This window comes from Psammomys obesus, unplaced genomic scaffold, assembly GCF_907164565.1.
Source record: "Psammomys obesus unplaced genomic scaffold, mPsaObe1.curated_primary_1811, whole genome shotgun sequence".
Taxonomy (NCBI): domain Eukaryota; kingdom Metazoa; phylum Chordata; class Mammalia; order Rodentia; family Muridae; genus Psammomys; species Psammomys obesus.
This window is the reverse complement of record NW_026590503.1, coordinates 124355-147521: the sequence shown is the minus strand read 5'-3', so window position 1 is coordinate 147521 and position 23167 is coordinate 124355. Positions and strand designations below refer to the sequence as shown.

The 23167-nt window shown below is 37.4% G+C and overlaps 1 protein-coding gene across 4 annotated transcripts in view; it reads left to right on the top strand.

Moving 5' to 3' along the window:
- Positions 1-22463, top strand: part of Tmem196 (transmembrane protein 196) — a 97900-nt gene extending 75437 nt beyond the window's left edge. For 2 of the 4 annotated variants that reach the window (XM_055607555.1, XM_055607553.1), the window contains exons 2-5: positions 13523-13579; positions 18195-18449; positions 19592-19665; positions 21978-22003. In XM_055607555.1, the coding sequence (XP_055463530.1) occupies positions 13523-13579; positions 18195-18449; positions 19592-19665; positions 21978-21984 (393 nt within the window). In that variant the 3' untranslated portion in view covers positions 21985-22003. Of the gene's footprint in view, positions 1-13522; positions 13580-18194; positions 18450-19591; positions 19666-21977 lie in introns of all 4 variants that reach the window. The other 2 variants (XM_055607557.1, XM_055607554.1) reach the window with 1 other exon arrangement.
- The last annotated feature ends 704 nt before the right edge of the window (positions 22464-23167 follow it).

The window sequence follows — 23167 nt, the reverse complement described above, 5'->3', positions numbered from 1 at the left end:
TTTTTGTTGGGTCTTTGTGTGGTTTAGATATCAGGGTGACTGTTGCTTCATAGAATGAGTTTGGTAATGTACCTTCTGTTTCTATTTTGTGGAATAGTTTGAGGAGAATTGGTGTGAGCACTTCTTTGAAGGTCTGGTAGAATTCCGCACTGAAATCATCTGGCCCAGGGCTTTTTTTGGAGGGGAGACTGTGAATGACTGCTTCAATTTCCTTGGGGGATATAGGGCTGTTCAGTCTTTCTACCTGATCTTGACTTAATGTTGGAAGATGGAATCTATCAAGAAAATTGTCCATTTCATTTAGATTTTCAAATTTTGTGGCATATAGGCTTTTGTAGTATGACCTAATGATTGTTTGAATTTCCTCTGTGTCTGTAGTTATGTCACCCTTTTCATCTCTGATTTTGTTGATTTGGATAGATTCTTTCTGCTTTTTAGTTAGTTTGGCTAAGGGTTTGTCTATCTTGTTGATTTTCTCAAAGAACCAGCTTTTTGTTTCATTGATTCTTTAAATAGTTTTATTTGTTTCTAATTGATTGATTTCAGCCCTGAGTTTGATTATTTCCAGCCGTCTGCTCCTCTTGGGTGTATCTGCTTCTTTTTTTTCTAGGGTTTTCAGTTGGGCCATTAAGTTGTTTGTATGTGATGTTACGAATTTCTTCTTGCAGGCACTTAGTGCTATAAATTTTCCCTTGAGCACTGCTTTCAATGCATCCCATAAATTTGGGTATGTTGTGCCTTCATTTTCATTGAATTCTAGGAAGTCTTTAATTTCTTTCTTTATTTCTTCCTTAATCCAGCTGTCGCTGAGTAACAGGTTGTTCAGTTTCCATGTGCGTGTAGGCTGTTTGTTATTTCTGTTGTTGTTGAGGTCCAGCTTAAGTCCATGGTGGTCAGATAGGATACAAGGGATTATTTCAATCTTTTTGTATCTGTTGAGGCTTGCTTTATGACCAACTATATGGTCTATTTTGGAGAAGGTTCCATGAGGTGCTGAAAAGAAGGTATACTCTTTTGAGTTTGGATGAAAAGATCTGTAGACGTCTATTAGGTCCATTTGATTTAGGGTCTCTGTAAGTGTTTTTATTTCCCTATTTGTTTTCTGTCTAGTTGATCTGTCCCTTGGTGAGAGTGGAGTGTTGAAGTCTCCCACTATTAGGGTTTTAGGATCAATGTGTGATTTAAGCTTTAATATTGTTTCATTTACAAATGTAGGTGCTCTAGTATTTGGGGCATAGATATTCAAAATTGTGATGTCCTCTTGGTGGATTTTTCCTTTGATGAGAATATAGTGGCCGTCCTTATCTTTTTTGATTAAGTCTATTTTATTAGATATTAGGATGGCTACTCCCGCTTGTTTTCTGGAACCATTTGCTTGAAAGACATTTTTCCAGCCCTTTACTCTGAGGTAATGTTTATCTTTGTTGCATAGGTATGTTTCTTGGATGCAACAGAATGATGGATCCTGTTTCCGCAACCATTCTGTTAGTCTGTGTCTTTTAATTAGGGAGTTGAGTCCGTTGATGTTGATAGAAACTAGTGACCAACAATTGTTACTTGCTTTAGATGTGGGGTTGGTGGTGTCACTGAGTTTCATTGCTTGTCTTCTTTTGTTTTTTTTTTTTTGTTGTGTAGTTATCTATTTCCTCTGTTTCCTTAGATGTAGTTGTTTTCTTTGGTTTGGAGTTTCCCTTCTAGTAACTTCTGTAGAGCTGGGTTACTATGTAGATATTGTTTAAATTTGGTTTTGTCTTGGAATATCTTGAATTCTCCGTCTATGTTGATTGAAAGTTTTGTTGGGTATGGTAGTCTGGGTTGGAATCTGTGGTCCCTTAAGGACTGTATGATTTCTGTCCAGGCCCTTCTGGCTTTCATAGTTTCTGTTGAGAAATCTGGTGTGATTCTGATAGGTCTACCTTCATATGTTACTTGGCCTTTTTCTCTTGCTGCTTTTAGAAGTTTTTCTTTGTTTTGTAGGTTCAGTGTTTTGACTATGATGTGACGTGAAGAATTTCTTTTCTGGTCTAGTCTACTTGGTGTTCTGTAGGCCTCTTGTATGTTTATGGCCATCTCCTTCTTTAAGTTGGGAAAGTTTTCTTCTATAATTTTCTTGAAAATATTTTCCGGACCTTTGAGCCTGATGTCTTCTTTTTCTTCTACTCCTATTATTCTTAGGTTTTGTCTTTTCATGGTATCCTTGATTTCTTGGATGTTTTGTGTTTGGAACTTTTCTGATTTTATTTTTTCTTTGAGAGACGTGTCAATTTCCGCAAGTGTATCTTCGGCTCCTGAGATTCTTTCTTCCATTTCTTTTATTCTGTTGGTGATGCTTACCTTTGTAGTTCCTGATCTTTTCTCTGTGTTCTCCAGCTCCTGGTTTTTCTCTATTTGTGCTTTCTTTATTGATTCTAATTCTGTTTTCATGTCTTGCACCATTTCCTTCATCTGTTTGATTGTGGACTCCTGCTTTTCAATGATAGCTTCTATTTTTTTTGTCTGTTTCCTCTCTATGTATCATTAATTGTGCCTCTACTTCTTTGGGTATAATTGCCTATATTTCTATGAGAGCTTTGTTTATTTCTTCTTTAATTTGCCTTCATTTGTGTGGACATTTCTTTGAGAGCTTTGTGCATTTCTTCTCTGTTTGCCTCAATTTTCGTGGTCATTTCTCTGAGAGCACGATTTGTTTCCTCTTGGTTAGTCTCGATTTCTTTTGTTATTTCTCTGAGGGCTTTGTTCATTTCATCTCTATGGGCCTCTAATAGCTGGAGAAACACAGTTTTGAGGTCGTTTTCTTGTATATCTAGTGAATTGAAGTGCCCATTGTTTTGTGGGGTTGCTGGTGAGGTCATTATGTCCTGATTTTTGTTGGGAGTGTTCTTACGTCTGCCTCTAGCCATCTGGTTATTTATAATCCTCACTGTTTGTTCCTCGAGATTGTAGTTCGGGCTATGATCCTCTCTTTCTGTTTTCTGGACTGTTTTTTCAGGAAGATGAGAGAGGTTCACTGCTTTGGGAGTGTGCACTGTGTTTTCAGTTTTGCCTAAGTAAAGAATGTGATGCTGGCGCTATTCGTGTGCACTTTTAGGGGCACAGTGTGCATGTGCGTATTCTCTGACTATTGCAGTGGCCTGCAAGCCACTATTACGCAGTTCTGACTGAGATCCAGGGATTGTTTGCCTGGATTACCCTGGTGGACCCGCAAGGCAGAAGCTTCAGTGTTGGGGTCGTTATCCCAAGAATCCCTATGATGCCCACACTAGGGGTGTGGGTGGCAGGGATCTCGTCTGGTTGCTTCTGTGGAGAGGCCCTGGGTCTGGGGTAATCTCTCCCTAGAAGGCTCACTCACTCTCTTGCAGGACCAGTTGGAATGCACAGGGGTTCCCCTTGCTTACTACTCTCTGTTTTGTTCCTGCTGCGGAAGTGCACGGGTAGGCTAGCAGTCAGCTCTGTGTCACTGTGGCCACAGGACTCGGTGTCCACCTTTCCTGTGTGCTGCCTCTTTGTCCTTTCCCTCTGCCAGGAGGGGTTATGTTGACTGTTCCCTGGGTGGCGCGGGAAAGAGTTAGGATGAGTGTACTCAATCCCAGATCCCGGGCCCAGATCTCTCTGCCAGAAGCAGCCTAGCGTTAGAATCTATGTTTGCTGATCCCAAGACAGTACCAGGTAGGGTTGAGTGTCCTCAGATTCAGAGCTTGGGTTTCTCTGCTAGGGGCCGCTGGGTGAGCTGGAGAGAGGGTGCTGTGTCCTTAGCAGGCTGCTTCTCTGTCCTTCCCCTCTGACCTTCTCCTCTGCTTGGGCAAGCTTATGGAGGTGCTCTCAGGGGAGTGCCAGCAGGGGTTGGGGCTTCTCAGTCGGATCCTGAGCCCTGAGCCGGCGTTTCTCTGCCAGGGGTCGGGGGGGAGGGGGCGCCAGTGATAGAACTTGCTGGTAGACCTTATTGCGCTGGACCCAGGATAATCTCAGGACGTGTAGAATGACCACAGTCCCAGATCCCGAGCTATAGTTTGTTTGCTAGGAGCGGCTGGCAGTACTGGAGTTCCAGCACTGTGAAGCCGCTGTGCGCCTCTTTATCCTTCTGCTCTGCTGTGGCAGGGTGACGGCGGCATTTTGGGGAGTGCCCGAAAGGATTGGTTTTTCTCAGCCCCGATCTCGGGTTGGGGTACAGACAATGTGGTCTGTGGCAGATTCTGCTGGATGCCTCCTGCCTCCTCCAAAGAGGGAGTAGGGATTTTGAGCTGGGCGCACAGCTGCACAGCTGTGATCTGTGCGCGGCGGGAGCTCAGTTGTGATGGTGGCGGGTACCTGCGGTTCGAGAGACCTTCCAGGGCAAGACTGGGTAACCCATGACCAGTCTGGCAACTTTGCTTCCCCGTGGGGTTTTTTTTTTGCAACTGGGACTCTCAGCCTCAGGCACCCTTGTGCCCACCAATCAGCCTGGGCAAGTGATCGGCACAAGCAGGCCTGCGGCACCAGCCCGGAGACCCAAAGCCCGCGTTAGCCGGGTTCTCTTCCGGGTTCTGGCTGGGCAGCCGAGAGTGGACCCGACCGATTCCCACGCCGTGGGAGCCTCCCCTCACCTGGGAAACACGATTGATCGCTGTTGTTTTAGGGCCCAGAGTTCAGTCTGCTGGTCGCTGCAAGAAGTGTGTTGTCCCACTTCTCAGACACGGTGTTCTCCCGGTGCCGCCATCTTGGCCCCTCAATTTTTTTTAATTTTTTTTTTACTTCACAATTTATTCATTATATAGCCCGATTGAAGCTCCCTTCCTCATCTCCGCAGTACTACTGTCTCTCCCTCTTCCTCTCATCTCCTTCCCCAAGTCCACTGAAAGGGAGTTCTCCACTATTGCCACCTGCCCATAGTTTGTTAAATCTCATAAGGACTGCCTGGATCCTCTGCCTCCATAGCTTGGCAAGGCTGCATCATCAGTTGGTGAGTGATCAGAAAGCAGTCAACTAAGTTCACAATAAAAGCAGCCCCTGATCAGAGATCCACATGGAGGCTGAGGTACCAATCAGCCATATCTGTGCAAGGAATCTAGGTACTCTCCTGCATGGTTCTCTGTTGGTGTATCAGTCTCTGCAGAACCCCCTGGGCTCAGATCTTTTAGTTTTCTTGGTCTCCTTGAGAGGCTCCTATCCTGTCCATTTCACTCTACTCCCACCCCTCTCTTTCTCCATAAGACTCCCTGTGCTCTGCCCAAAGTTTTGCCCTGAGTCTCAGCATCTGCTTTGATCCCCTATTGGGTGAATCCTTTCAGAGGACCCTCTACAGTAAACTCCCATCCTGTTTCCTCTCTTCCACTGCTTCTGGTATCTATCCTGTTTGCCATTCTAAATGAGATTTAAGTAAGCATCCTCTCTAGGGTCCTCCATAGTGTTTAGCTTCTTTAGGTCTGTAGATGGCTGTCCTATATTATACAGCTAATATCCGCTTATTAGTGAATATATTCCATGCCTGTCTTTCTGTTTCTGGGTTACCTCACTCAGGATAATCTCTTCTAGTTCCATCTATTTGCCTCCAAATTTCATTATTTCCTTGCAGACTAGTGTTGCATTGTGTAGATGTACCACAACTTCTGTATCCATTCCTTCATTGAGGGACATCTAGATTGTTTCAAGGTTCTGGCTATTACAAATAAAGCTGCCATGAACATAGTTGAGCAAATGTCCTTATTGAATGGTGGGACATCTGCCTAGGAGTGGTATAGCTGGATCTATGGACACCTGATTTTTGACAAAGATACCAAAACCATACAATGGAAAAAAAGATAGCATCTTCTACAAATGGTGATGGTCTAACTGGAAGTCCACATGTAGACAAATACAAATAGACACATATCTATCACCCTGCACAAAATTAAAGTCCAAGTGGCTCAAAGACCTCAACATAAAACCTGACACACTAAATCTGTTGAAAGAAAAAGTGGGAAAGAGCCTTGAACTCATTGGCATAGGAGACAATTTCCTGAACAGAACACCAACAGCTCAGGTTCTAACATCAATAATTAATAAATAAGGCCTAGTGAAACTGAAAAGTTTCTGTAAAGCAAAGGACACTGTCAGCAGAACAAAATGACAGTCTACAGACTGGGAAAAGATCTTCACCAACCCTATATCTGAGAGAGGGCTAGCCAGAATATATAGAGAACTCAAGAAATTAGACACCAACAAACCAAATAATCCAATTAAAAATGGAGTACAGAGCTAAATAGAGAATTCTCAACAGAGGAATAAATGACAGAGAAACACTTAAAGAAATGTTCAACATCCTTAATCATCAGGGAAATGCAAATCAAAACAACTCTGAGATTTCATCTTACACCCATCAGAACAGCTAAGCTCAAAGACTCAAGTGACAGCACATGCTGGAGAGGATATGGAGAAAGGGGAACCCTCTTCCATTGCTGGTGGGAGTGCAAACTTGTACAACCACTTTGGAAATCAATCTGACACTTTCTCAGAAAATTGGGAATACAACTCCAATAATTTTTTTAATTGATCTGCAGCAAATCTTGAGAACCACTGACTTTGGAAAGGTTTTTCAAATTTATGTACATTTTACACAAATATCTTTTACAAGAATAATTAAGGAAAGGAGGGTCATTGTCTAGCCAGGATTTATGGATCACTATCATAATCATATCAACACAAGATCAAGAAAAAACTTTTGTAGTGTGCATTTTAGGTGTAAGACTCTAAAGTATTTTTAAGAACTTCATAGTGATCATTTGTAACCAAGAAAAGATTAACCTATAGTATAAGCATTTAAAGAGCCAACAGTGGCTAATTTACACAATTTTCAACCCAACTTCAGAAGACACATAGTCTAATGCTGTTCAGATGCTGTTTCTTCTTTTAACCTTTGTGATTTTCTTGATGTTTCTGTACTTTACTTTAAATTAACTGGTTTTTATGAAATTGGATAATATGATAATGATTATTGAAATATTTACTTAAGTTTGCATTTCAGCAAAGTGAGGGAGAAAAGTAGGGCTACTGTTGTTTTGTTGGGGGGATTGTTTATTTTTTTGTTTTTTGTTTTGTTTTGTTTTTTGACCAGCACATCCTCTGCTCAGCTTTAGAGCAAGTTTTTTATCTGAAGAAGTTAATGAAAATTGAAAAATAACTTTAATGGGCTTTCTTAAGACAAGACTGGTTAATCACCTCTATTTTTTGAACCTAATACAATGACATTGGCCAAATGTGATGTCATTCTCTAAATCTCATATTTGAATATGAGTTTGGCTGGATGCTTTGGCTCAAAATTCAAGATCTTTATATTAAGAATTGTGTACATTATTTAATGTGTTAATTTAAGTTGTCAGCGTGAGAAAAATCATTCTAATGAGGAATGACATTTTGTTCTTCTTAAGATTATCTTTGAGATGCAATAGTTTTAAATTCTGTTCCTAATGACCTGTGGTTGGCTCATGTTCCACATAGTAACCCAGTACTATGATTATTCTCCAATGTTAGTGGCCCACACTCGGCTTTGGAAACTCCACACATAGTTTCTTTTACTATGTCATTGTCTATTCCTTAGGTTAGAAATTTAATATTGAAAAAGTGCCAGATTCATTTCCAAAGTGGTTGTAATTTTTCTTATATAATTATAAGCAAATTATTTTTTCTTTTTTAACCTTTATTTTTTATTTTTATTAATTACAGTTTATTCACTTTGTATCCCCCATGTACCTCCCTCCCTTCTCTGCTTCCAATCCCACCCTCCCTCTTCCCCACCAGTGTCCCTCTCCCAGTCCACTGAAAAAAGAGGTCCTCCTCCCCTTCCCTCTGATCCTAGTCTATCAGGTCTCATCAGGAGTGGATGCATTGTCCTCTTCTGTGCCCTGGTAAGGCTACTCTCTCCTCAGGGGGAGGTGATCAAAGAGCAGGACAATCACTTCATGTCAGAGACAGTCCCTATCCCCATTACTGTGGAGGCCACTTGGATACTGAACTGCCATCGGCTACTTCTGTGCAAGGGTTCCAGACCATCTCCATGAGTAGTCCTTGGCTGGAGTATCAGTTTCAGAAAAGACCCCTGTGCCTAAACTTTTAGGATCTGTCGCTGTGGAGCTCCTGTTCTCTCCAGGTCTTACTATCTCCCACTTCTTTCATAAGATTCTCTGTACTCTGCGAAAAGTTTAGCCATGAGTCTCAACATCTGCCTTGATACCCTGCAGGGTAGAGCCTTTCAGAGGTCCTCTATGGTAGGCTCCTGTCCTGTTCCCTGTTTTCTCCCTCCTCCAATATCCATCCTCTTTGCCTTTCTGAATGGAAATTGAACCTCTTAACCAGAGTCCCCCTTCCTGATTAGCTTCCGTAGGTGTACATATTTTAGTATGTTTGTCCTATATTATATGTCTAGTACCCACTTATGGGTAATCATATACCCTGTGTGTCTTTCTGCTTCTGGGATACCTCACCCAGGATGATCGTTTTCAGTTCCCACCATTTGCCAGCAAATTTCATGATTTCCTTGTTTTTTATCGCTGGGTAATATTCCATTTGTAGATGTATCACAATTTCTGTATCTCTTCCTCAACTGAGGGGCATCTGGGCTGTTTCCAACTTCTGGCTATTACAAATAAAGCTGCTACAAACATGGTTAAGCAAGTGTCCTTGTTGTGTACTTGAGCATATTTTGGATATATGCCTAGGAGTGGTATAGCTGGATCTTGAGGAAGCGCTATTCCTAATTTTCTGAGAAAAGACCAGATTGACTTCCAAAGTGGTTGTACAAGTTTACATTCCCATCAGCAGTGTAGGAGGATTCCCCTTTCTCCACATCCTCTCCAGCATGTGTTGTCACTTGAGTTATTCATCTTAGCCATTCTGATGAGTGTAAGGTGAAATCTCAGGGTCATCTTGATTTACATCTCCCTGATGGCTAAGGACTTTGAACATTTCTTTAAGTGTTTCTCTCCCAGTCGATATTCCTCTTGAGAATTCTCTGTTTAGCTCTGTATCCATTTTTAAATTGGATTACTTGATTTGTTGCTGTTTAACTTCTTTAGTTCTTTATATATTCTGGATATTAGCCCTCTGTCAGATATAGGGTTGATAAAAACTCTTTCCCAATGTCTAGGCAGTTGTTTTGTTTCAATGACAGTGTCCTTTGTTTTACAGAAGCTTTTCAGTTTCATGAGGTCCCATTTATTGATTGTTGCTCTTAGAGCCTGTGCTGTTGGTATTCTGTTCAGGAAGTTATCTCCTGTGCCAATGAGTTCTAGGCTCTTCCCCACTTTTTCTTCTTCTTTTATTTTATTATTAGTTACATTTTATTAACTCTGTATCCCAGCTGTATCTGCTCCCTCATTCCTTCCCAAACTCTCCCTCCCTCCCTCATCTCCTCCCTGCCCCTTTCCAAGTCCACTGATTGGGGAGGACTTCCTCCCCTTTCATCTGATCTTGTTTTATCAAGTATCTTCAGAACTGGCTACAAAGTCCTTCTCTGTGGCCTAGCAGGACTGCTCCTCCCTTTGGGGGTGGGAAGGTCAAAGAGCCTGCCATTGAGTTCCTGTCAGAAATAGTCCCTGTTCCCCTTACTATGGGAAACCAGTTGGTTACTAAGCTACCACGGGCTTCATCCACGCAGAGGTTCTAGGTTATATCCATACATGGTCCTTGGTTGAGTGTCAGTCTCAGAAAAGACCCCTGTGCCCAGATATATTTGGTCCTTGTGGAGCTCCTATCCTTTCCACATCATACAAACTCCTCCTTTTTTCATATGTTTCCCTGCACTCTGCCGAAGGTTTGGTTATGAGTCTTAGTATCTGTTTTGATACACTGCTAGGTAGAGTCTCTCAGGGGCTCTCCACTTTTTCTTCTAACCAGTTTAATGGGTCTGGTTCTATATTGAGGTCTTTGATCTACTTGGGCTTTAGTTTTGTGCAGAGTTATAAGTATGGATCTATTTGCATTTTTCTGCATGTAGATATCCAGTTAGACCATCACCATTTATTGAAGATGCTATCTTTTTTCCATTGAATGGTTTTGGCATCTTTGTCAAAAATCGGGTGTCCATAAGTGTGTGGGTTTATTTCTGGGTCTTCTATTTGGTTTCATTGATTCACCAGTCTGTTTCTATGCCAGTACCATGCAGTTTTTAGTATTGTTCCTCTATAGTACAGCTTGAGATCAGGGATGGAGATACTTCCAGAATCTCTTTTATTATATAGGATTGTTTTAGCAATTCTGGGTTTCTTGTTATTCCATATGAAGTTGAGAATTTTTCTTTCCAGGTCTGTAAAGAATTGTGTTGGTAATTTGATGGGAATTGCATTGAATCTGTAGATTGCTTTTGATAAGATGGCCATTTTTACTATGTTCATCCTGCCAAGCCATGAGCATGGGAGATCTTTCCATCTTCTCATATCTTCTTCTAATTCTTTCTTCAGAGACTTAAATTTTATTTCATACAAATCATTGACTTTCTTGGTTAGGGTCACACCAAGGTACTTTATGTCTTTTGTGGCTATTGTGACGGGTATTGTTTCCCTAATTTCTTTCTCAGCCCTTTTGTCTTTTGTATACAGTAGGGCTTCTGATTTTTTTTTTTTAGTTAATTTTGTATCCAGCCACTTTAATGTAGTTGTTTATCAGCTGAAGGAGTTCCCTGATAGAATTTTGGGGGTCACTCAGGTATACTATCATATCATCTGCAAATAGTGATACTTTAACTTCTTCCTTTCCAATTTGTATCCCCTTGATCTCCTTTAATTGTCTTATTACTCTAGCTAGGACTTCAAGAACTATATTGAAGAAATATGGAGAGAGTGGGCAGCCTTACCTTGTCCCTGATTTCAGTGGGATTCATTTAAGTTTCTCTCCATTTAGTTTGATGTTGGCTATAGGCTTGCTGTATATTGCCTTCACTATGTTCAGGTATGTGCCTTATATCTTTGATCTCTCCAAGGCTTTAAACATGAATGGATGTTGGATTTTGTCAGATGCTTTTTCAGCATCTAAGGAGATTATCATTTTTTTTCAGTCTGTTTATATGGTGGATCACATTGATCAGGGATACAAGGCACATACCTAAACATAATAAAGGCAATTATAAGCAAATTAACAGACACTTAATGAAGACTTCAACTGAATGTGTGATGGGTAACTTCCATGTGTGATTGTTAGTAAGATTAGTAATATATTTTTCCTGGGCTTCTACTTCCCTAGACCTTTATCTGAACACTACCAAGACTAACTAGAATAGATCATTTGTGAAATATTCTTCCAGTACCATGGCTTTCTGTAAATAAAGATAGACACTAGAATCAAGGGTTTGTTACTTTGTTGGAGGGATGTTCTTCTCCATAAATTATGAAGGCTAAGTTTAAGTCAAGATTTCTTCAGTTGTGCTTTAGATTTCCATTATGTTACCCTAACTAAAATAACTTACAGAAGGTTTTTTAAAAATACTCAACGCAAAGTCAATAGAAAAATGTTACCTAACATCTCTCATACTATACATTCTCCCTCCCCAAGTTCTAAGCTCTATCCCAGTGAAGTGATACAATGGGAAGAAGCAATTTCCTACATCTAGATGCCCCAACCAAGTGGCTAAAGTGGAGAATGCTGTTTACGCTGTTCAGGTCCTTTGAGCTTTGTTGTAAATAAATAATGTCTGTATAGATAGGTTTTAACACAAGCCAATGAACACAAAACTGTGCTACTACCAAATTATTTCAAGAATGAATTTGGGGTGAGTTGATTTCCAGGTTGAATAACATATTAGTGAAACTTAAAATGAGTCCATGATTAGTTTTTAATCTGAAGCTTGAGGAAGTAAAAAGGAGATAATTTGTCCAAGCTGGAATTGCTTGAGCACAGCCTTGAAGCCCATGGAAGTGAAACACTAGAAAAGATTTCACAAAATGCCAAGGTATGTTTTGGTTCATGACATTGGTTCTATACTTAGAAAATATTTCTTACTCCTCTGAATTTATGCAAATATATTAAGTTGTCTTCTATACATTTGCAAAAATTTGTACATATAAATACTCAAAGTACTCCATGTTAATTTTTTATATGATGCTTGGAAAGATCATCTAACTTTTTTGATTAAATAAATGACCATTATCATTTCCCCAATAATTTGAAAGGTTGTATAAGATATTTGCCAAGTTCTTCTGTGTCCTGTGTTCACTAACTTCTCTTGCTACATGTTACGCGGTCTGTTAGTTTGAAGGAACTCTCATGCTTTCTGATGGGAGAGTTCCTTCACAGCAACTTCACTTACCCATTGTTTTTTCAATATATTCCTCACATGCATATTATCTCAGAGAAGTCTTAGGATGTTTGGTATGTATTTTTAAAAATGTATCTAGATACAAAATACTTACTTGAAACTAGTTGTTCGCTATGATTTGAAATTTTATTACATTTATTTAAATTGTTATGAGTGTGTGAGTGTCTTTATGTGTGTGTGTCTGCATGTGTATGTATGTGTGTGTGTTTATACATGTGGCTATCAGATAACAATCTGCAGGAGTTTGTTCTTTCCTTCTACTATGTAAGTCAGAGAAATTGAACTCAGGTTGTCAGGTATTGTGGCAAGAACCTTACTCACTGTCTCATCTTACTGTCATAAGATAAAAACAAAAGAATAGAGGCCAATAAAACTTACTCTGCATTTAAAAAATTTTTAAATCAAATGAAAGCAGGTTTTTCTTTTAGCAAATTTGAAAGCCATCAGTTTTCTTATTATTTATTAATGAATTAATTATTTTAACTACATGGTTAGGCCAAGTCAAGTATGAACAAATTTGCATTCAAACAACCAAATATTTCTATCCAAATTAAACTCTTGACTATTTTACAATACAAAGTATTTTTATCATGGGTGGATAATGGTTTGGCAAAGCAGCTCTGTGACCCATTTTTTACTTATATGAAATCATATGCTATCAGAAGCTTGATTTGTCTGGGTTCTTTGGAATGTTCACAGAGACAATCTTTCTGTCATAATGATGTAGTCGTTGTCTCAAAATGAGACATAGAATAATGCCTATATGGAAGATGATCTCCTTCTTTGTTGTCTTATCTTTTTATCTTGGTTATCTTCCTTATTCATAAAATAATATATTGATTTCTAAGTGCTTACTGTTAATGAATGTACTATAACACATTTGTCTCTGAGAAAATTGAAAAGAAAATAACGGTAAAATGAAACAAGAGTAGCAAAATTCTAGTTCCTTTGCTTCACGTATTTCCTACTGATAAGCTGGTTTAAGTTTTACTTAAGTCTCACAATTACCTTTTCCAAAAAAATATTTTAGCCTTTGATATCCTACAACAAGGTTTGGTTTTGTGGGGTTTTTTGTTTAGTTTTGTTTTGTTTTTGTTTTTGTTTTGGTTTTGGTTTTGGTTTTGGTTTTGGTTTTGATGGGAATCTGAAAACATGTAAGCTCCTTAGGAGCAAATGTCAAGAATGGATTATAACAAGTTAAAAACCTAGGATTCTCTTCTTTATATTAATTTTAATGCAATACTTCTTTCTTTCTTTCTTTTGCAGTTTCTTCTTTGTGGCATATGTGGAATACTGTGTGCCAAAAAAAAATCAGGACTTATTGTAAGTTTTTGCCTTGGTTTTATATTACATTGAAGGGTTTGAGATCCAATCATTCAAAATAGAAATGATGTCTAGGAACTTATGTCTACTTAATGCTGCTAATTTAGAATTAAAGGGAAACTAAGAAGCTAATCCTGACCTTATTGCTTTAAAGAAACCTATCAAGAATATTAGAGATAAGGAAAAACACCAAAGTCCTTGAAAAGCTCTGCTACACTCTTTAAATACATGAATATTCAAACTTTAATGTTTGTTATAAAGGGAGTCTATACAGTTTTTCACTTAGAGACTCTGAAGCAATCCCCTGGGTCCTTCAGGGAGCAAATAAAGGTAAAACCTACTCTGTGAGAAATTAAACCAGTTAAATATAGATCTGGGCCTAAGGATTATTGTTTTTTTTTTTTTTAAACTGGGAAGCTAATTTTGCAAAGTACCAAGACAGATGTGGTGCTATGGGTACATTTAGTTCTTTAAGATTTATTTAATTCATTTTTATTATTGTATGTACACATTTAATCTTTTTCAGATGTTTTATTGTGCTATCGCAGGATTTTGGAATAGACAGCATGCTCCCTGTTAACTCTGATATAAGCTGGATGGGAGCCCTTCTTGCTAAAATGTAGACTCCCCTTGACTTCTTGACATTTCATGAGAGTTGAAAAATGGAAGAGGAAAAGACTCCACCCAGCAGGATATCGAAGCAGTTGCAGAGACTCACAGCCAAACTTTGGGCAGTGCACAGGGAGTCTTATGGAAGAAGGGAGATATAAAAGGACATGGAGGGGACAGGAGCCATACATGGAGACCAAAAAAGCCAAAAAGCCATAAAAGCCAAAAAAAAAAAAAAAAAAAAAAAAAAAAAAGCTGGGCCCAGGGAGAGGCTGCAGAGACTGATGCATGCATAAAGACTTGGACACCCTGGCTCTGATGTAGCCCATGGACAGCTCAGTCTCCATGCAGGTTCCTTGTAAGGGGAGAACAGACAGTCTCTGACATAAACTTGGTTGCCTGCTCCTTGATCACTTCTCCCTGGTGGGGCAACCTAGCCAGTCCACAGAGGAAGAGGATACAGGTAGTCCTTATGGGACCTGATAGGCTAGGGTCAGACAGTAGCGGAGGAGGACTTCCCCTATCAGTGGACTAGGGAAGAGGGATAGGGGAGGAAGAAAGAGGGAGGCTGGGACTGGAAGGAGATGAGGGAGGGGGCTATAACTGAGATACAAAATGAATAAATTTTAAATGATAAATAATAATAATAAATCTTTTAAAAAGAAAAAAATGGAAGAGACATGGTTTATTTTCCTGAGTACTATAGAAAAGATCATAATCCTTCACACATTAGTAAATTTAATTACACCAAGACCCTGAAGAATGTTCTTCGAGCTCAGGAAAAGGTTTCTTATAAGTCAGGCACAGGAGCAGAGCAGTAAATGGGGGCCCTCTCAGTCATCCTCATCTTTCATCTTTCTCAAATATCTCTTTGTGATGATCTCTGTTGAAGAAAGGCAGATAAAGCCTTCACTGTGACAATCATGTGTAATATAATTGTTAAACATTTGAAAGAAAAAGACCTTTGGGAAAATATGTTTGTATTTGTAGTTGGCATCTATGATTCTTCCATCACTCTGTAGGTATGGCCTTTATTATTTCTATACCTTTTAACTATCAATACTTGTTATAGTTGTATTGGAACAGCTTATTGAGAGAAGAAGACAAAAAAATAAATGGAAGGGACTTGGAGAAGGAAGGGGTATCAGTTAATTTTTAAGGCACTGTGTGTCTTCACTGTTTTTCTAATTCCCTTTTAAGTTATAAAGGTAAAATTTTGAAACTACTGTGTAAATGGTAGATGTAGTTACCATTAGACCATACATTATATTTCTGTATTTTCTGAAGCTCATAAGTGACATGTAGCCCCAAGGATTTTATGCTGAACAGTAAATGTTTTACAACATGTCTTTTTTACTGATGCCTCATCAGTCTAGAATCTCTTGTGTAATGGTATTTAAATATTATATGATTAAGAACCTGGATGCTAATTCTAATATTTTAATTCATAGCTGATAATATTCTACCAACACATACCAATGGAGTATCATTTACTATTACAGACATTGAGAATAACATTAGCAGAGACATACATGTTTAGGTAAAAATAAATATTTCACCTACTTTTATAATAAAATTCAATCACTAGTTGAAGGCAAGAATGTATAATCATTTAGTATTGTCTGTTAATGAGTAAACACCAAAACATATACTCAAGAAACAACACAGCAAATGAGTAGCATTTAAAATAGAATGTAACTGGTTAATTCAACTTAAATTTTGAAATATATTTGCTACTATATGGGATAATTTTGTGACTTTTGTAGTCAATTTTCAACATTATATTCAATCACATATACAAAATTTTTTTGCTCCATCATCAGGTTTTCAGCTCTGATGATAAGCCCTGACATAAGCACAATAAGTAAGGAAGAATGAAATTAGAGAAATAAAACAAAAGACTGTACTAGTAAAGAACTTCGCCTGTCGAGCTTTAATTGGTTTTCCTTTATGCATGCATTGTCTGGCCCTTTCCTGGAACTTCATTCAAGGAAATTGCTACCAGTACTACTTGGATAAAATTTTCCTCCCTCTACTCCTAAATCAACCCCACCCCCATTTAATATTTGTAGCCTGATTTTTACTACTTTGTGGGTTCTTTTTTCTTCTATAATTTCAACAACATAACACTAGACAGGAGGAAAAAATGATAGATAGTAAAGAGGATGATGTTATCATTAGACTATTTTCTGCTGATTTAGGAGCAAGTTGAGTTGAGTTCCTTCAGGAAAAATTGCTCTTCAACATCAGGAAATCTGATTTATTCCTCCTCCTCATTATTCTCCTCCTTGTCCTTCTCCTCCTCCTCCTCCTCCTCCTCCTCCTCCTCCTCCTCTTCCTCCTCCTCCTCTTCTTCCCTTGAGCATTATGTTTTAAAAAACCGGAACCAATAGCAACTAACCAACAATCTGCTTCTCAGGGCACTAGGATTTATATACCCTCTGAATAGTCCCCAGAATTCCAAATGTCACACATACACAGAAACTATCTGCAGCTGGCAAAACCATGCCTCTGCTAGAGCATGGGGCAAATCACAGTCAGCTGCCCTGAAGCAACTCCATAGTCTCACACCTGAGATTAAAATAAAAACATATTGTTATAATATTGCTGTGTTTTTAAAGAAACCAAAATTCTAACTACAAATATTGACCATGTCATGATTATATTTTAAAGCTCATTGCACTCAAGGGTATTAAAACACAATTCCTCATGATGCCAAATGCATTCTAACTTAGTACCAGTAGATACTAGGTACTCAAAAAATACTTGTTGAACTCAACTGTTGACAGCAAACAATATCTTATAATGTAAAAATAAACACTAAATTAAGTTATAAAACTGTTTGTCCTAAAGAATTAACACAACAGATGAGATTAATAATGTTCAGGAAGACGTTCTGAAAAGCTATGACCCTTTTTTCTATTAGGGGTCCAACGGAAAAGCAAAATTATTTCCAGGAAACTATAAATGTCCTTGAAGTGAAATGTGTGTGGTGTACCAATGGGCAGGTATGTTGGGGGTTAATTAGTGTTGTACAGTGCTTGCCTCTGTCTCATGTTTTGTCCCAAGGAGTGTAATTGGCTACTGTGTTCCAGAAAACAGAAATATGAAAAAGTAATAAATTAGTATCACCCTACAAAAGGTCTATTAAATCCTGTAAGGTAACTTAGACCAGTTGCCCAAAGCAAATAATGTTATTTTGAAACTCTTTATATAGTCAGTTAAATTTAGTATGTATTCAGAGAATATTTACTACACAGAAAGGGCATTACTTACTGCTGCCAAGGATCCTCTTTAGGATGAATTAACATCGTATCTCTATGAAAAGAGACCCATGTTAAGCCAATAGTAAGATCAACAGTAAAAGCCACACTCAAAACAATCAAATACACTGTAATAGTTCACTGTGGTGCCAGAGAGCAACAAAAAAAGATTTGAATGATGCTGGGCTGGGTTACAGAAAGTCCCTACAATGCCCATTAGGGGAAATACATAAGAAAATAATGAGGAAAAAAAGTAGATTGAGCTAAATTCCCAAAGTTCACCTAGGTACAAAGGTATAGATAACAGAATGAAACTGAATTTAAGTTGGAGAATCTGACCTGATTGCCATTCATTCTTCTGAACTGTATTAGTGCTTCTTGCAAAGAACCTCTGAGAGGGACCACACAGGGGATGGTGTCTGTTCCTCACACAACACCAGGCATATAGGAGATGGGTATTATTTTCATCTGAATCTAGCCAAAAGCTAAATTTTGTTTCCTTCAGTTTCATAACATATGTTATTTGTTCCATTTTGGAAGTTCTATGATGTGCTTCCTCAGCAGTGAGTCAAATTGAGTGTAGTCTCCACTAATGAGCACACCTGTCCTACCTTCTTACAAGCAAAGAAAACACACTCTCTTCATCATAGGTTTACCATTCTTGGCCTGCAGTATCTTGAGACTCTATGTTCTGAATATCTCAGCCTTATCAATTTTAACACCCTCTTTCTTCTTCTTCTCAGATGATACTCTTTTCAGCCTGCTGTATCTGTGGACTCATTGGAGGCATCCTGAATTTTCAGTTTCTTCGGGCAGTCACAAAAAAGACCTCATTCCTGTACCCACTGCATATTGCTTCCATGTCTTTGGCATGTATTGGCATTGGTGGCTGCACTATCTCTTCCTGGCTCACTTGTCGTCTAGCCAGTTATGAGCAAAGGAGGATGTTCTCAGAAAGGGAACATTCCCTTCATCACTCTCATGAAATGGCTGAGAAAGTGAGTTTTTTCATCTTGCCTCACACTGCTACCATGCGATAAACCCTACAATTTCCAAGTGAATCAACGCAACTTTAGATGGCAATTTGGGAAATCACATTTTCTAAGTTTGACCTTATTAGATTAAAAACAGAGTTTTTAATTAGTTTTTTCTGCAATTCATAAGTACGAACATTTTAGCAGAATTTCATAGCCTTTGTCTATTTGAAAACATAGCTCCTAAAATAGCATTTTATAAAATATTAAACACCTTATAAATATGGATTTTTATGTATTACATTGAGGAAAAACATAAGCTAAATACAGCCTCCACTCAATAATGCCAGCTTTAGAAATCACATGAATTCTCTTTTCCAGTACATCCTTTGTGCTTATAAGTTGGTGCATTTGATTATGTAAATTGGATCCTCAAGCATAAAAGAGGCTCTTTAGTAAGGCAACAAAAAGCCTTGTCTATAAATGCAGATATTACAATCCATATAAAGCTTCGTTGAATTCTCATCTAAACTTCATGCATATTTGGATAGCTTTGGCTCTATTTTACACAATGCTGCTTGAATAATTACTTCATGAAACTTATTTTAATAGAAAGTTATATTAGTTGCATTGTGGAGCAAATAGTGCAGAAAAAAATGTGTGTGCTCCTTTTACATTTGGTACACATTTCTAAATTCAGTTTCTATTATTTCACCTACTGAGAAAAATAAACATCTGTAAAATCAACTCACTAAGATAGTGAGCAAATTATATTTTGATTATTCCTTGAAAAGAAAATTGTAAGATTATAGCACAAAAAATCGTACTGAGTTGTGCATATTTCTTTATAATGTTATTTTAAGTTAATATTTATTTTGTACTTCATTTTTCTTTTTTTGTATATTATCTATACATTAGGAGAAGGGATTCTCATTAACTGTCCAAATGAAGTAATTGTGGGCAGATTTTTACATGTCATTCAAAGTAAAAGAATTGACATTATAAATCAAAGGACTTACTAGTTTTAAAGCAGGTCATTAAATTGTTGCATTTTTGCAAGTTGTGATAGCAGTTCCATTTTGTTCTGTTTTTATGCTAGTGTTTTTTAGATTTTCTTTGCATATATTTGTTCAATATTTATTGTATAATTGTTATATTTACATTAGAGATTGAGGGCTATTGAAATAACCGACTTGCCCAGCTGCCCGGTGGTGCCTCCAACTCCAGAGTTACCTACAAGGTATGCTGACTTCTAGGGAGTTACCATGTTGTAATGTTGTTACAGGACGCACTGCCTTTAGTAGAAAGCCATGATGTCAGCATATCAGTCTTCACTGATGTTGTATGTTCCTCAAAGTATCACTTTCAGAAGGACTACTCTGAGGAGCAGACATAAGCCTACATGGCAGAATCTCATAGCTTCAAAGTTGGTTGTGTATTTTAAATATTCAGCCTGCCTCTAAGCATCCAAACACAGTTCTGCTTGGATGATTCATAATTCCCTTTATACTCTGCTGCATCACAATTCTGACTCAGTATCATCATTCACAGATTAGAATTTTGCTTTTCATAATAGATGAGTCTGGATAAAGACAAACTATATATTTCTGTCATGCCAAAATTGCATGAACAGATAGCCAAAGTTTAATATTAATATAGTAAAATGTCTGTATGGTGCGTTACTTTGGTAAAATTGTCTGATATACTACATTTTCAATTTATTGCATATATTTCCAGTTGTGAACAATAAATATTCAGGGCTCTTGGTTTGGACAAGAATAGTAACTATAAATGCAGAAATTTAAATTTGCAGCCTCTTTGAAGGAAGTACATTTATTTATAAACATCTAAGTCTGTTCTTTGCCCAGATTAGAGGTATGGTCTTATTATATTGGAAATGCCAATTTGCAAATAAAATGATGAGACTCATCCATTTAAAACTAACTTTCACTATTATTTTCTATCAGTAATTTTACTGTGTCTGTGTTTGACTGAGTGTACTTAAGAAAATTATTTGAATATATAAGATTTTAGAAAACATTTTTCTTATAATCTTACAACAAGATTAATAATTTAGTTTTATTGGTTTTAGGCATTTTTTAAAATTTGAATTCTTTTTAGGGGAAGAAAATGGCAGGTGAGATTCTTATTTCTATGTACTTATTAAGAAATTTTCTTTCTTTGCTAGCAGTATAAATAAGAAAATATGCTTCATTAAATTTTACAATGATAATTTAAGGAATTAAATTAAGAGTGTGGTTAAACTCTCTGTCAAGCAGTTTTTATAAAATTAACACCAGGCCAATGGCTCCATGTTTTCAGGCCTGCTTTCACTGTGTTCATCCTTAGAAGTCTCCCTAACAGAGACAGGATTAAAAATGGGTAGTAAGAAGAAGACTATGAAAACAGCTTTATTTGATATGTTTTTGCTGCCCTTTTGAAAGCCACCTTGTTGAAGTATAGAATTGTCAATCTTGAATAATAGATAATACTAATATGCTAACTATAATAAAATGTACTATGATAAATGTGGATGGGCCTCTGATCTCATAACTTCTCATTGTGTGATAAAAGGCTTAATAGCTGATAAACAGGGTCTAGGAATGTGATCTAGTTGGTGGAATGTTTTCCTAGTATCTCGAGCATCTTGTAGTTCAAGCATAGTGGCACATCCTGGGTTTCTAAAACTCAGAAGGTCAAGGCCATCCCAAGTACATAGTGTGTTTCTAACAAGCCTGGGCTACACAAAACCTTCTCTCAGAATCAACCAAAGAAGCAGAAAAATTGTCAAAAAAACTATATAATTCAAATCATCTAAAATTTATTTAGCTATTTTCTGTAACTGCAACTGGAATTTATTATGTTGCTTTATTTCTCGCATCTGTATATCGATGTCTTCCCAAGCACATTTAAAAACATACTCCAAGTTTTTATTGTTGCTTTTTACTGTATAAGTGATAGTATTATTACAAACAATTTTCCTGGCTAGGCATGATGGTTTACACCTAGAATCTCAATATTCAGGAGGCTGGGGCAGAAAAATTGCAAGTTTGAAGCAGCTTTGAGCTACACAAGTTCAGCGTCAGTCTGAGCTACATTTCTAGACCCTAGTTAAAACAAAATCAAACAAACCTAATACAACCATCTTTCTTACTGAGAACATAAAAGCCCCATGTTCTTCTATAACCTGTAAAATGTGTTGGCACTTAGTTGATGTGCTTGGCAGAGGAGCCTGAATATTGGGAAAACCTGGTCATTTAGCCATCTTTTTTCTATGTTACTTCCTTCCAAAAGAGAGTTGAAGAAAGGGGGAAAACTTGAGCATGTGGTTAGAGAGTGAACTAATTTGTGTGTATATGTCTGGGTTGTCACTTAAACATTACAAGATGCCATAAAATTTCATTTTGTAAATCACAGGACAAGATTTTGTCCTCGCCCCCCCCCAAAAAAATAAACATATTTTCATTGGCTTGTAATTTCTGTTTCTATTAAGTATATCAATGTCTTACTTTAAAAGTGAGTTTTAATTATTTCATGTTATTTTGCTAACAGGAAATGACAGACATGAGCAATGGAGCACCACAACTGATATTTAATGGAAGAGTACAATCGATGTTTTAAAGAACCGAACATTTTCAGGTTTATGAGGCAAGAAAGGTTGAAGACCTGGGCACTGCCATTAAAATCATGATTGCACTTGTGGTTATTTCTCCTGACCATCTCAATTATTCCTCCTCACTTTTGCCTCTCTTACTCTTTTGCCTTTTCTAGAGGGATAAACTTACCAGAAATGTTGTAGCTTAGTCATCTCAGCAGACTGGTCAACTGTTCTCAAGAAGACTCTTCCAGAAAAATAGATGGAGCAGCAGTGATTAATACTGTACACAAACACCATTTGACTCGCATGAGCTTTAGAATTGTAATTGCATATTTTATGAATACTTAAAAAGTAAGCCCAACAAGAACTAACAATAGTTATTGTTATTTATGTCTTTGTTTTGAAAGACAAATGACTTCAAGTATGCTAAAAAATCAAAACCTCAACAATGCCTTGTTACAACACTGTAATTAATTTCAATTTGTGAATAAACTATATTTCATAACTTATTTGTAAATTATAAAAACTAAAGCATAAAAGGTGATTTTTAGTGAGAAAAAGAATATTAATCTGTATAATATTTTTGCACTTTTGAACAAGTGAACAATTATAAGTGAGTTTTATGTAAGGAAATAAATGTTTTCATTATGCTGTGCAGATGATCAGTATGTTCATGAATGAGTCTAAGAATAAAGTATTTGTGTATACATATACTGTAAATGCAAAAATGCACACAGCATATATTTATAGCTATACAAATGTAAATAGATAAGAAGAAAGAAATTGTGATGGTATGAGGTTAGTCCACCAGCTACGAAAAGGTCATTGCTCAAGCTTTCTAAGCCCACAAGGTTATATATTTAATTTCTATCTATCTGTCCATCTTCTTCTTTTTCTTAAATTTATTGTGTGTAGACAAGCATTATTGCTGACATGTATGAAGCTGAGTGCTGAATATTGAAGCATAAATATAAACTTGTTAGTTGTTGGATATTTTACAGTGATTATGGTTTGTGTAAAAGTAATTGTTAATATTGATTTATAAATGTAAGTTCAATCATATAAATCTTTATTTATAAACAAGAATTATTACTGAGGATTGTTTCTGCTATGTTTATTTCAAATAACTTTCAGCCAAATTAAG